At 46.9% G+C, this 13,024-nt stretch overlaps 4 protein-coding genes across 4 annotated transcripts; 1 reads left to right on the top strand and 3 right to left on the bottom strand.

The window, feature by feature from the left end:
* Window positions 1–2,692: 2,692 nt before the first annotated feature.
* On the bottom strand, window positions 2,693–4,557 carry PGRI_085330 (cytochrome P450; the record flags this gene model as incomplete). The annotated part of the gene is made up of 4 exons (XM_040796247.1): window positions 2,693–2,880; window positions 2,938–3,039; window positions 3,094–4,029; window positions 4,080–4,557. The coding sequence occupies 4 exons, from the start codon at window positions 4,555–4,557 to the stop codon at window positions 2,693–2,695; spliced, it is 1,704 nt and encodes a 567-aa protein (XP_040650785.1).
* A 1,238-nt stretch (window positions 4,558–5,795) lies between these two features.
* PGRI_085320 (FAD-binding oxidoreductase) lies at window positions 5,796–7,678 on the bottom strand (the record flags this gene model as incomplete). The annotated part of the gene is made up of 4 exons (XM_040796246.1): window positions 5,796–6,222; window positions 6,286–6,965; window positions 7,018–7,209; window positions 7,268–7,678. The coding sequence occupies 4 exons, from the start codon at window positions 7,676–7,678 to the stop codon at window positions 5,796–5,798; spliced, it is 1,710 nt and encodes a 569-aa protein (XP_040650784.1).
* Window positions 7,679–8,658: 980 nt separating this feature from the next.
* Window positions 8,659–10,162, top strand: PGRI_085310 (Major facilitator superfamily domain, general substrate transporter; the record flags this gene model as incomplete). Its single annotated transcript, XM_040796245.1, has 5 exons — window positions 8,659–8,877; window positions 8,936–9,055; window positions 9,126–9,401; window positions 9,456–9,867; window positions 9,921–10,162. 5 exons carry the CDS (start codon window positions 8,659–8,661, stop codon window positions 10,160–10,162), a joined length of 1,269 nt encoding a protein of 422 aa, XP_040650783.1.
* Window positions 10,163–10,691: 529 nt separating this feature from the next.
* Window positions 10,692–12,656, bottom strand: PGRI_085300 (flavin-containing monooxygenase; the record flags this gene model as incomplete). The annotated part of the gene is made up of 7 exons (XM_040796244.1): window positions 10,692–10,902; window positions 10,952–11,159; window positions 11,206–11,483; window positions 11,539–11,860; window positions 11,910–12,067; window positions 12,117–12,326; window positions 12,382–12,656. The coding sequence occupies 7 exons, from the start codon at window positions 12,654–12,656 to the stop codon at window positions 10,692–10,694; spliced, it is 1,662 nt and encodes a 553-aa protein (XP_040650782.1).
* Window positions 12,657–13,024: the final 368 nt, after the last annotated feature.

Genomic DNA, 13,024 nt, shown 5'->3' with positions numbered 1-13,024 from the left:
GAAAAGACCACTGAAAAGACCACTGAAAAGACCACTGAAAAGACCACTGAAAAGACCACTGAAAAGACCACTGAAAAGACCACTGAAAAGACCACTGAAAAGACCACTGAAAAGACCACTGAAAAGACCACTGAAAAGATATCACAAGACTGCTTATGCGGCTGACTATTCTTATAAAAGCTCGTACCTTGGTTTCACTTATTTATTCCCTTCTATCTCTCCTTCTTACGGCCTACCCCACTTCCTCATCTACCGTAGGTTTACCAAACTTCATCCTCGCTCATCAACCTTCACCCATCTCCATCCTTTATCATCTCCCATTCAGTCACCCCGACGATCAAAATGACTTGGCGATAGTAAGATCCCCCACCCAGCTCTGACTTCCTTATTAAGGGCAAATGCTGACAATCCTAATAGTTATGATTCTGGCCCTGGCTATGAGCAGGTATCTACTCCGACTTCTCTCCCACGGACTACTAAGGGAACCAACCATTGCCCGCCCCGGCCCCCCTCACATGCGAGTCGGCCAGCAGGTGCAGGCTCTGTAATCCTTCAGGATCACTCTTTTTGGGAATGCGAGGAAAGTACAAATTACAGCTTGCAAGAATACTAGGCTCAAGTACAACTGAGCGGACTAGACGTCCTGATTTCCACACCCTATGGTCGTATGTGATTAATATACTACTGGAGAGAATGATACTATGAAGAGAAAGTTGATTTTGACAAGTTTAATATAGTAAGTGAGAAAGGTCAACTTCCTACACTTGCCATTTCGCATACTCCAAGCTTCAGCTTCAACTACTTCTCTTCTTCTCAACATACTCTCACCATGTACGGTACCTATTATCGAAGAACTATCCGAATCTAGAATCGCCTAATACCAAGACCGATACTCAAGTACAATTATTCAAAACCAACGAAACAAGAACAGTCGGCCGCATAAGCGGTCTTGTGACGTTTGTTCGGTAGTCTTTCAGTGGTCTTTTATCGGTCTTTCGAGATGTTATTCCGTTTAGACTTGTCGGTTTTAAGAGGCTTGGTTTGTGCATTCTCAATATCTAACGCCGTGGTGAAGTTTATATATAACCCCAATACAAAGTGAGCATACTACCACTATCATTGAATTTCACTTCAGAACCCCTTCTATATCCTAGAAACTACGCCTAGTCGAAGTGAATGAGACAAATGAGCCTAATATCGAAAAGGCAATGGTGGTTCCGCAGCCAATTGAGCAGACACTAACCCTTTCGTCATCTTCACCAAAAAGCTCACCGCTTCAGCTTTCACCCCTTGAAGAGCCAGTAGTAGGCGATAATAGCCTACAGGCCGAACTTTTGGCCAAGCGGGTCAAGGAATTCCCATGGCAGAAGGCCGTCGGACCCAGGAAGAAGCCATGGGAGATGATATATACTCTTATGGCACTCCCAGCCCAGAGAGCGAGCCAGCTTTAAGAAGAGAAAGGAAGGCCTCCGAATTCAATAATCATGTGGGACAGAAGAAGGCCAACATTGAGGCCCTGCGCGCCCAGACAGGTTGGCGCTTTATTGCCCATTGATGCAGGGGAGGCATGTATATAGAAATTCACAATGGCCATAGTACAGCAAACATGCTGTTCAGCCTGAGACAACTTTCGGTTCTCGACGCTACGCACATATCATCCGACCGAACCATCAAAGCCTGTTCAACCATCAAGCCTGTTCAACTATCAAAGCCTGTTCAACCATCAAAGCCTGTTCAGCCATCAAAGCCTGTTCGGCCACCATGACCCAACAAGCAATGACCATCTTTTGTCACTGGCTTGAAAAGAACGGAAACACCCAACCTCTGATATTCTACTCCTATCCTCTAGAATCTGTCGCTTTCTATGGGATCTCGTATAAGGATTGAAATCGCGCTGCAATTTACCTACAAAATTCCACCTCCTTCACAGCGCAAAAGCCACCGAGACAAGTTATGGAGGACCTGCCAAAATACAATAAGTATATATGCTTCGCCAAAGTCAGCTAGAAGAAGAGTATCAGGTCCAGCCTCCTGCCACGCCATCAACCGCAAAAATTAGCCTATGGGAATGAAGATGAATCAAATGACATGTTACTTGTTGTTCTTTCCCTTCCTAGTCCTATCGTTTCTTGCCGTGTCGTCTCGTGTCTTTTCATCAGAACCTAATATATATTACTTTCTTTAGACAGATATAGGTTTAGAGTGAGTTAGCCCCTATCACCCTAAGCGTAAGAAGAACAGGACGTCCTGTTTTCCACACCCTATGGTCATATGTGTCATATATGGGAGGGACGATCGAATCCAGTGTTAGTAGTAGTAATGGTGATGACTGTATGATAACACCGGCCCAGCGAAGATGTAGGCCAAGTCACCATTTTGATTTAATCAGTGTTTCCGGGTGGATGCGGGTATGGTCATTTACATGCATGGTTGTAGTTCCTTGGGTTCACAGCGTGAGCGCTAGCTACGATGCTCTGGTATGACTCCAGTAAGCTGTCGATGGTATAAATTAGAGATAGAATAAGGGTGCGGGATTTGGAAAATGGGTTTTCAATAGGTATTTCATGCCTGACTTTCAGGGTGTTAATCTCAGAAGAAGCATTGAATAGTGGACTATCATATTGTCGGTATCATTATACGCTGAACTCAAAATTGCCACATAGAAAATACAAGCAATAAGAACAACATAAGACTATTTAGCTTTGAAGACCATTTGGAATTCACTGATACCTGCCGTGAAGTGATCCTTGGTCAGGTTCATCAGCGCAGAGCCATCCTCACCCGGAGCCATTTCAATACTCTCGAAGCGAGATAGAATATGGCAGATTACATTCCGCATTTCCATAAGTGCTAATGCCCGACCGATGCATCCATAAGGACCTATTTTCAAAAGAATTAAATATGTCAACATTGGGAAAGGGGTGTAGGCAAACATACCTAGACCAAAGGCCGCAAATGTATTCTTATGTTTAATCATCTCTGGACGAGAATACCAGCGCTCGGGGATGAACTCGAGCGGTGACTCGTAGACCCCCTCAGCTAAAATAGATATCAGTACCCAAACCGTAAAACCTAAGTCAGAACATCACTTACAACGTCCCATCACCCAGAGTGGTACCGTCACGGTGGTTCCTCCGGGGATATAGGTACCGTCGACCACAATACCCTCTTCGGGGGTGAGTCTCGGGAAGCCAGACGGGATAGGAGGATGTAACCGGAGGACTTCGTGAATGATACCATTCAAATGCTTAGCCTCGCCGACATCCTTAGGATCTAGAGTAGTCCGGCCTACAAGAAGTGGCTCGACCTCGGCGCGAAGTTTCGCGAGTTGCTCGGGGTACTTAGCAAGGTAGTACATGATGTGCGTCAAAGTGGATGCAGTGGTGTCACTTCCGCCGACGACAAAGAGCCTCGTATCACCACGGAGCCACTGGAAGTCAGAATCCGCCTTAGGACTGTTGTTGTAGTGGTCGACCAGGTATCTAAGTACGTCGGGCTTGGCAGGAGGCTCCTTGACACGACTCATCGCCTTCTCGGTGAAGAACATTGCAAACTGCTTGGGACCTTTAGCAGCAAAGGGGAGTTTGTGTAGTAGAATAATCAGCCACGGCACGACTTGTAGTTGTCCGATGTGGGCCATCCCCTCCTCGAGTAAATCTGGTATGTGGCGGTTCTTTGCATTTTCCAGCATCTCAAATCCCTTGCCGAAGCCGAGCTCGCCCATCACGTCCCACGCATAGTACTTGAACCAACGCGTCGCGTCGAACGGCTTCCCATTGAGATTTGAAAGTTGGCGACATAGCAGCTCTGAGTACTCGGCGATACGTGAGTCGTATTCGACCAGAGATTTGGGTGAGAATGCACGAGCCCAGACTTTTCGGCGGGTTTCATGCACCTTTTTGTCGCGTACGGTATGCAGATTCTGTAGTGGTCGTGAAACTTCATACCATGCAGTCTTGCTGCACTGCGAGTCTGGTCCGTATAAAAGCTGAACTGCCTCTGGGGCGTTTAAGCTCAAATTGGAAGGTCCTGAATGACTATTAGTTGAGTACCAAGGAGAGTTATCAGTATGAGCTTACCAGTGCGTACAACCGGGCCATGTTCTTTATGCATATTGTAGAGGACGCGGTAGTTATCTGAATTCCCCAGCAAAGATGAGTGGTATAAATTGGAGAATCGAGCCAGGAAAGGCCCTGGAATCCGACGAAGGGGATGGAAAAATCCTCGATAGAGACCCATAGCACCAAAGAGACCTAGCAGGTATCCGGCGGTCACGATGGCTGCCTGGATTGCAGATGTTGTGAGATCATGGCCATTCTTTCGGATCAGAAGAGCAGTGATAATAATTTCAAGAGCAAAATATGTTTTGACAAGCTGATAGCAGCCTCTGTGATGCTCTCCATGAAGGAAATACACCACGTGTGATGTGATACCGGCGATGAGGGCGATACCCAAGAGATTTGTATTCGAATCCCAATCTGCCAGTTTAGTGGGCAAGGCTGGGATGACTAGATTTCCGAAGAACCCAGCTGGGTCGCTCGACCGCGTACTCTGCATTGTGGGACCTTCCTGGCAATCGTGAAGGCTGTTTCAGTATTCAAACTCGTAGGTGTCGCATTGATATATAATGGACGTAGGATGATGAGCATGGATGTGTCCACACTAGCATCATTCATGCATGGTTCCGTTTGCCTCGGACGTTGAAAGCCTCCGGTAACAACACATAGTTTCTATCTAGTCAAGTTCAGCTAGTATTTCCCCGGAAAGATGGTGGCGCGTGAGCATCGGCTCCAAGCACCCGATGGCGGAAGGGCAAATGGCGAATTGCGGGGAAGTGGCCGATCTGCGGGGGCTTCGGATTTTACGGCCCTAGCGATGAGCTGCTTGTAGCTGGGTATACGAGTTCAAAAGATTAGCAGAGTCCTTAGGCTACTGGTCGTAAAGGCAATTCAGGCGCATTTATGAAACTAAGCCTAATTTGGACACATGGAGCAGACCTTGGACGCTTGGCCAACTATACTTCACATACTACATAACTATTACTAGTATATGCTAGTGATTCATAGTGTACAATCAAATCAGGCATATTTCAAGAATCAACAAAGATCACCCCTATAAATACACAGACTAGATGAGATCACGAAGAAAAGCACATGATATTGTGTAGAACTATGAAGAGACTATGTCATTATATACATTCCAAGGAACAGCCGTAGAGTCTTCCCTTTTTTTTTCCCTCTGCTCCTCTTCCTCTCTCCTTCTACTCTTTGACTTGTCAACTAGCCAGTGGCCCTTTTTTTTGTTCTAAGCCATAGAGGCTGTAGAAATCGTGCTTTTCATTCGGCGCAATCTTAGGTGCTTTGCTTCCCATTGCCAAGGCGTGGCTATACTACCCATGCCCCTGGATGTGGCCGCAGCCAAAATGAAACGATGCATATGGAGTACACCGCAGTTAATTCGGAGCCATTCAGGAGTGGCGTGGGCAAGATCTTTCAGGGATACGGACATGAGAGGCAGTCAAGCATTTGGTGGAATTGGCTTCTAGGGGGCTGTATAAACGCTGCGTCTATGTCGCTCCGTGTTTGTACCGGTAAAAACTCTACAGCCCTGGTCCTATCATGAGTTGACCTCATTTTGATTTGTATTATCGTGTGAATTTGGATGGAAGATAGGTAGAAAGATGTGCGTTGGTTTGAGGTAATCACTCAAGGAACAAGAAGACAGGAAAAAGAGAAAATGGGAGTGACCTTAAGACTATCCCAGACACCAATTGCAACCAGAGGTATCAAAAATATTTACAACTGCGACTTCCCCTTATTCCGGTAATGCTTGGGCCAGATACCCTGTTTCCCGGGGCTAAGAATACCATTAGGATCTAAAGTATCCTTGATTCGCTCATTCAAGCGCATCAAAGCACCACCACCAAAATCGTATTGGTCGGCAACCAAATCCATATGTTCAATGTGTGCACGATACTCTCCATAACCTGCTTCCCGTGCCGCATGAACCAAATCGACGAACAGGGCATTGGCGGTGTCCTTGTCCTTTTGCGAGTTGCGGTCGAAGTGAATCATGTTGATATGTGTCATGTGGCGTAAATGCATGTGCAGACCGGCAACGAAATCATAGCCGTGCTTTTGGCAGAGCTTCTGTGCTGTGTAGTAGAAGTCGAGAGCTGCCTTTCCGTCTGAGGGTAGGACGGGCGAGAAGGATATGTGTCCACTGTAACTATTGTTAGATTTATTGGCCTTTGCGTATTGGGTCAATGCTAGAGGTCATTCTTACCCGTCAAGTCCACGGTATTCAATCGACTTGATAGGCCGCAGGCCGGGATTTCCGGTTTGCAGGTCGTAAGGGATATCGAGGGCATTGACATATTTCTGACCAGGCTTGGGATAGTGAGGAGTTGCTTTCAACGTGTGACCCTTGATTGGCTTAAGTGCCTCTTGGATCTGCTTGAGATTATAATCCATCACTTCCTTAGGCCCGTATAAGGCAAAGGTGGCGTCCCAGAATCCCAAACCGAGATCCTGTTGGATCTCCTTGATTCGGTGGTATGGAATCGAAGTATCCTCATTCCAGAAGTCCTTGCGCAGACCACGTTTATTGATTTCGCGAATCACGTTACCGATAACAGGGTGGTTTTGAATCTTTTCCCGCAGGAGCAACTCGCGGAGAATATCCACCATTGGTGCTAGATCACGTTCCTCGGGGACTGAGAGCACAACTCGCATGAATCCCTCGGGAGCAGGGCATGCCCAGATTGACATTTTGGTGACAATGCCGAAGTTGGACTGACTGAACATCGAGTCGTAGGTTGGACCATATCCACCACGGAATAGTGGCCCGCAGACGGAGCTGTCCAGAGCGCCCATGCCTGTTCGAACCAATGTGCCGTCAGGAAGAACTACCTCAATACCGCAAATTTGGTTCGAGTGATCGCCGTGGGTAGTGTATCCCCAGCCCTGTGCAGTGTTAGCTACAAATCTTTTCTTTCACTCCGATTGCAAGACTTACCCGATCAAGCGCATTTCCAACCACACTTCCCCAGCCCAAAGCGGGAGCTGAACACCAGATGTGCTTCTTTTGTGCCTGGATCTCCTGGAAGAGCTCGAAGAAGCTCACACCGGGCTCCACAGTATAGTAGGAGAACTTCTCGTTGACTTCAAGGACCTTGTTCATGTTTTGTAGATCGACAATGATGGAGCCCTGCAGAAAAACGGGAGGTCAGTTGGATGGAAGAAACTGTAGAAGAACCCAAACTCACCTTCACGCGTGCTTGAGGACCACCATAACCAAGATTCTTGCCCCGTGAAACCGTCCACAGAGGAATCTTGTATTCATTTGCAATCGCCACAATTTTCTGAATCTCTTCCACAGTTGTAGGTCGCAGCGCGCAAGCACTGCCGCGCTTTTCCTGCTCATCGGCATTCATGGAAAATGGATCCATGTATTCGATGTGCAATTCCTTGCCAACAACCACCTTTTCCGTTCCCAGGACATCCTTCAGCTTATTGAGGACAATTGCCCAGGTGTGAGTTGTCAGGCCTGGTGGCAGGTACTCAATTGCTTGCGCACGCTCGGCCTTGTCGTACCAGCGCTTCCGGATCACCGTGGCAGCCTCATTGTCGGCGGGGTTATGGCTAACAGTAACTGGTTTGAAGGTGTATGAAGCCATTGTGATTTGAAGATAGAAACCAGAAATGGTCGAGTTTATCTTTTTATTTGGAGATTTCCAGCTCCCCGCATCAGCGGGTCCTGAATGCCGATGAAATGCCGATATCCATAGCTATTTTCCCTTTATGGTCTCGGGTCAATTTGAGAGCTGTAATGTCCGGGGTTTGTCCCGCTGGTTGTCAAGGTGATAGGTGATGGAGCCGACTTCCCCCGCAAAATGATAGCAACGAAGAAGTTCCCTTAATCGGATTAATATCACCGGTCAAGCCACAATCCTCGCTTGTCCTTGGCAGAAATGAAAATCTTCGCTTTTACAACTCCGATCCTTTGTGGAGTCGTGGGTCTTCAGTCTGGGGTAATTAAGTCAAACCTGGGGAAATTGATCTGTGCGCAAATAATTCCTACCCAGGCAGATATTATTGGCTGTAAAATATATCACTATATAACCCACCCCTGCTTTCATCGGAGACCCGCTGAATGTGACATAAAACTGTCACTGCTCCTGTGAACAATTTCTCTTTTCTCTTTATCCAGTTCGACCATGGAGCGGTCGACATCCCCAGATGGTTCACGGGGAGATGCGAAGAGCAAATTCCCCATCCTAGCTCACAAGAGGTTCCTATTTGTATCCTTGTTTGTTGGCTTTTCTATGCTCGAGGTTAGACAGAAAAGGCACCCCTGAAGCATTATAGGAATAAAATATTGACAATTTTCTAGTATGGCTTCGACCATGGTGAAATCAACGGCTTCCAAGCCATGACTGGCTTTTTGCAAGTTTTTGGCTATAGGGATCCCGCTGTGCCCAGCGGCTGGAACATCGCGGCATGTTCTTGCCCGTGCCTCCATTCTCCCATCAGGACTAATATAATACAATAGGCCGGTCCTCAGCAAATCATTTCGTCATTCTTGCTTCTCGGCTCCTTCATTTCATCATTACTGGCCGGCGTGTTTAGCCGCTATCTTGGGCGTCGTCACTGCGTGATGCTCGGAATGGTTGTCTTGATCGTAGGAGTCACTGTTCAGGTTGTGACAACCAGCTTGGGCGTGCTTTACTTTGGCCGGTTGGTTACTGGTCTCGCCAACGGACTGATCATGAATTTCACATTCATGTATGTTGCCGAGATGTCCCCTGCACATTTGCGAGGTGTTGCCTATGCTATGGTGTCTGGTTGGGTGACTTTGGGCAGTGGAATAGGTGCGGTGAGTATATAATCCAAGGATTAATCCGTTTCACGTTGCTGATTCTGAAATTTCCTAGGTCATTATCAATGAGACATCGACAATGATGAACCGACTTTCTTATCAGATTCCACTCTATACTCTCTATTTCCTGCCTGTTGTCATGCTCGTGGGTCTATTCTTCCTTCCGGAATCACCTGTAAGTTCATACCGCCCTACACCAAACTATGAGACAAAGTATGAGACAAACTAACAAGAGATGTCATTAGCGCTGGCTTCTATTGCATGGAAAATCCGACGAGGCACTAAAGTCCCTCACTTGGATCCGTGCAGACGCCTGCGATCGGTTCGAAGTTCTCAAGGAATTTGAGGAAATGAGGATCAATGTTGAGCTTGAATTGAGCAGCGATTCAAAGGCAGCGTTCTTTGAACAGTTTAACAAGCGCCATCTCCGTCGTACCATGATCAGTATCGGAGCTGGCCTGATGAATCCGGCAGTCGGTGGTATGTTCGTGATGGCATTTACGACCTATTTCATGAAAGCAGTAAGTACTCATCTTGACACTACGATAATATCCCCGCTGACTTAATCGTCACAGAATGGTGTTGAAGACCCCTTTAAGTGGGGTATAGTAGGGCAGTGGGTAGGATACTTCGGACAACTCATCTCATACCCATTCATCGCCATACTTGGAAGAAGGACCATGCTACTACTCGGCGTCGGCATGTGCTGTACGTCTATGCTAATTCTCGGAATCCTATTCCAAGTTCCCGCGAGCCAGTCTGCTCGCGCCAGTGGCATTATTTTCTTCAACACATTCTACCATTTCGGTTTCAACTTCGGCGTCGTCAGTCTGGTGTACATGGTCTCGGGCGAAATTCCCGCGCAGAACCTTCGAGCCTGTACAACTGGAATGTCTACCGGTATTGGCTTTGTGTTTGCGTGGTTGACTGCATTCACGGCGCCTTACTTCATTAACCCCGCGGAGCTCAACTGGGGTGGCAATTATGGTAAGCTTGTAATTACAGCGGGTTTGATGAACAGAAGCTAACAGTATTAAAAGGATTTATCTGGTTTGCCTCCAGTGTGCTCGGAATGGTTTTTATCTATTTCTTCGTCCCTGAAATCCGGGGGAGATCTCTTGAAGAGATCGAGGAAATGTTCGATAAAAATGTCCCAGCCCGAAAGTTCCAGAGTTATGTCTGCGAGAACGTGGAACGGGCAAATATGGAAGCGGCTAAAGACTTGGATCATGAGGAAGCAAAGGAAGGGCAGATTGAGCATATTGAGGTTGCTCGCACTTGATTTCGTTCCTAGGTTCTATTTTTCTATAGTATATAGCAATTGAGCACATTCTGTAGTTAATCAACTTCGTGAGACAAAATCTATAGAAATATCCTCATCCTGTTATTCCTTAGCCCTGGATATTCCCCAGACATGGGTGTTTCATCCCCTCGTTCCAGGATCGTCCATCAAATTTATCACCCTCGACCTACCCCACAGTTTCTGCCGCTTCTTGACCCAATGCCGCTAGTGCCGCGACATTTCAAGTTACTCCGGGCCAAATAAGCGAGTTTAGGGCAAATTCAAAGATAATGCCTCAGAGATATCAACTATATCCTAAAGTAAATTAAATTGCGGCAAGAAATGTGCATTTTGGGTTATATTTTGGGTTATTAAAGCCTACACAATGCAAGTGTTAATCAATGATAGCTACTGTAATTATCGATACTCGCTTTCTTAGGTAATTGTAGAGACTATTGTGAAATGACATACCCTTATATTAACTCAAAATATCGATAGGCAGGTGAAATTCGAGTTTACAACCCTACGATTAAGCTAGTTTCGCTCTGATATACCATCCCAACTGACCATTCTGCTTCTCAAGAAGCGAAAGCCCCTTCCCAGCAAATGCAAATCTGTTAGCAGTGTGGTAAGTGAACTCAAAGTCCTGCAACCGGGGTTCCTTAAGACACTCCATAAAGTGGTTAAGTGATCCGGGCCATACACCGATGATCTTCCCATTAGAAGTACCACCCTTATACCTACGACGAGATTAGCAACCGTCGAAGTTCCATAACAAAGGGACCATACCAGCTGTTGCAGCTTCCAGAGAAAGTCAGGTTCTGCATAACTGCGTCTTTGTGCTCGATAAAATCGGCAGTCGCTTTGGCGCTCACTACCACTGACTTGATACCCTGGCACTGGATTTTCTTTGCGAAACTCAGTGCGAATTCGAGTTGTGTTTCGATGGCGGGCATCAGGGATCCATTTGAGATGGGTGAATTTGGGCCGACAACCACTAGTCATAGTTAGATTTGCATCTTCTGTGGTTTAATGTGACGTACTGAAGTAATTTGGCATATCGGGGACGGCGCATGTGAGGTAGGCATCTGCGCCGGTCTTCGTCCATCTTTCTTGTAAATTTACCCCGTTGCGGCCAATGAGTGGGAATGGTGGGACATATGACGTGTCGTATCCTGTTGCTGCAACGATAATATCGACAGAATGTGTGGTGCCGTCGGCCATCACGAAGCCATCTTTGTTGATAGATTGGATGGGGCTTCGCACAACTTGAACGTTGTCTGCTTGGAGAGCTTCGAGGTATCCTTCACCGGGTGTAACACTAATTAGGAAACATTAGCAACAGACAACTTCCAGTGTGCTGGCACAGGACTTACCGTCGACAGCCAACGTCAAAGTCTGGAATGAGTGATTCCCGAAGTTTGGGATCCATCGCAGCGAGTTTCTCCCTCATACCACTCTCAACAAGTGTCCTCGCCATTTTCTGCTCGTTAGAGTCTTTGTAGAAATTAGGGAACCGTGAGTTGAGAGCATGGTCAATCTCTCGACGGTACTGTAGTAGTTTATCCGGATTTCGACGGAATTCTTCCTGTTGTTCTTCTGTGTATCTCGTTCCTCGTCCATCCTTTGCAAGTTGTCCCAAGAATTGCGGTGCGATCCATGTCGGCGAACGGATAAACGAAGTAAGTGACTTCACAACTAAGCCCAATATTAGCACCTCCATGCGCATATGCGGAATTTCACTTACGCGGTTGAATAGCAGGGATGACCTGGATTGCTGAAGACCCTGCACCGACAACTGCCACGCGCTTTCCAGTCACATCCAGATCTTGAGGCCAGCGAGCAGTGTGTACGAGCTTTCCCTCGAAGGAGTGGAGGCCCGGAATATCAGGCCATTTCCAGTTACTTGTTGAATGTTAGAGGCAAAGAGATACCCAGGGGGGAACAATCATACTTCAGCGCTCCACCGCAGTTAATCAAGACCTCCGCAGAGTCAACAACAACCTCACCCGTTTTGAGATTTTTCACTTCCACCCTCCATTTACCTTCGTCATCTCTCCACTCCGCTCCAACAACCTGGTGCTCGAACTTTGCTTTTTCGTATACGCCATATTCCTTCGCCTGTCCACGATAGAAATCCCAAATTTCCTCAGCACCCGCATATCTATTCGATAGTCAGCGACGAACACCCGAAACTCCAATGAGAAAATAGCACTCACACTTGGGACCAGTTCGGATTATTCACCCAGGGATAACTATATGAATGTGCAGGGATATCACATGAGCACCCAGGATACCGCGATTCCAACCAAGTACCACCAACATCAGCGTTCTTTTCATAGATCACGAAGTCGACATTTTCAAGTGCTTTGATCTTGTATGCGAATGCGATACCAGAGATGCCTGCACCGATGACGATGATCTTGATTGGTTTGGCTTCGCCGATATATCTGTCGGCAACGACGTATTCACTTGAAGGAGCTATGGAGCCCATGACGATGTTTATGGTATGGAATGTGTTGAAATTTTAGGTGGGTTTCTTTCGGGGATACTCCGACCGATTTATATTTATGGGATAGTGAACTTGCTACGTTCAAGATTGTAGATCGTAGTCAATTCATCCCAATTATCACGGAATGGTGTCACCGGTGGTGATAATGAAGCTCCTTCGAGCTCATAATCATGATGCCGAGGGGTTTCCGGAAAGACGGCTTTGTCGGGGCTTTCAAACCGGCGTCTAGACGAATGGATGTTTCGATATTGATATCCCCGCATATTGAAATGAGGCTAGAGACTTATGCGGGTTAGGGATGTGCATGTGTTTTTGCGGGGAAGCTCAGTCGGAATGATGTATCCGAAGCG

This window comes from Penicillium griseofulvum (genome assembly GCF_001561935.1).
Source record: "Penicillium griseofulvum strain PG3 chromosome Unknown contig_10, whole genome shotgun sequence".
NCBI classification, from domain to species: Eukaryota; Fungi; Ascomycota; class Eurotiomycetes; order Eurotiales; family Aspergillaceae; genus Penicillium; species Penicillium griseofulvum.
Note: the sequence above shows the minus strand (reverse complement) of the source record. Positions and strands in the feature narration are given on the sequence as shown.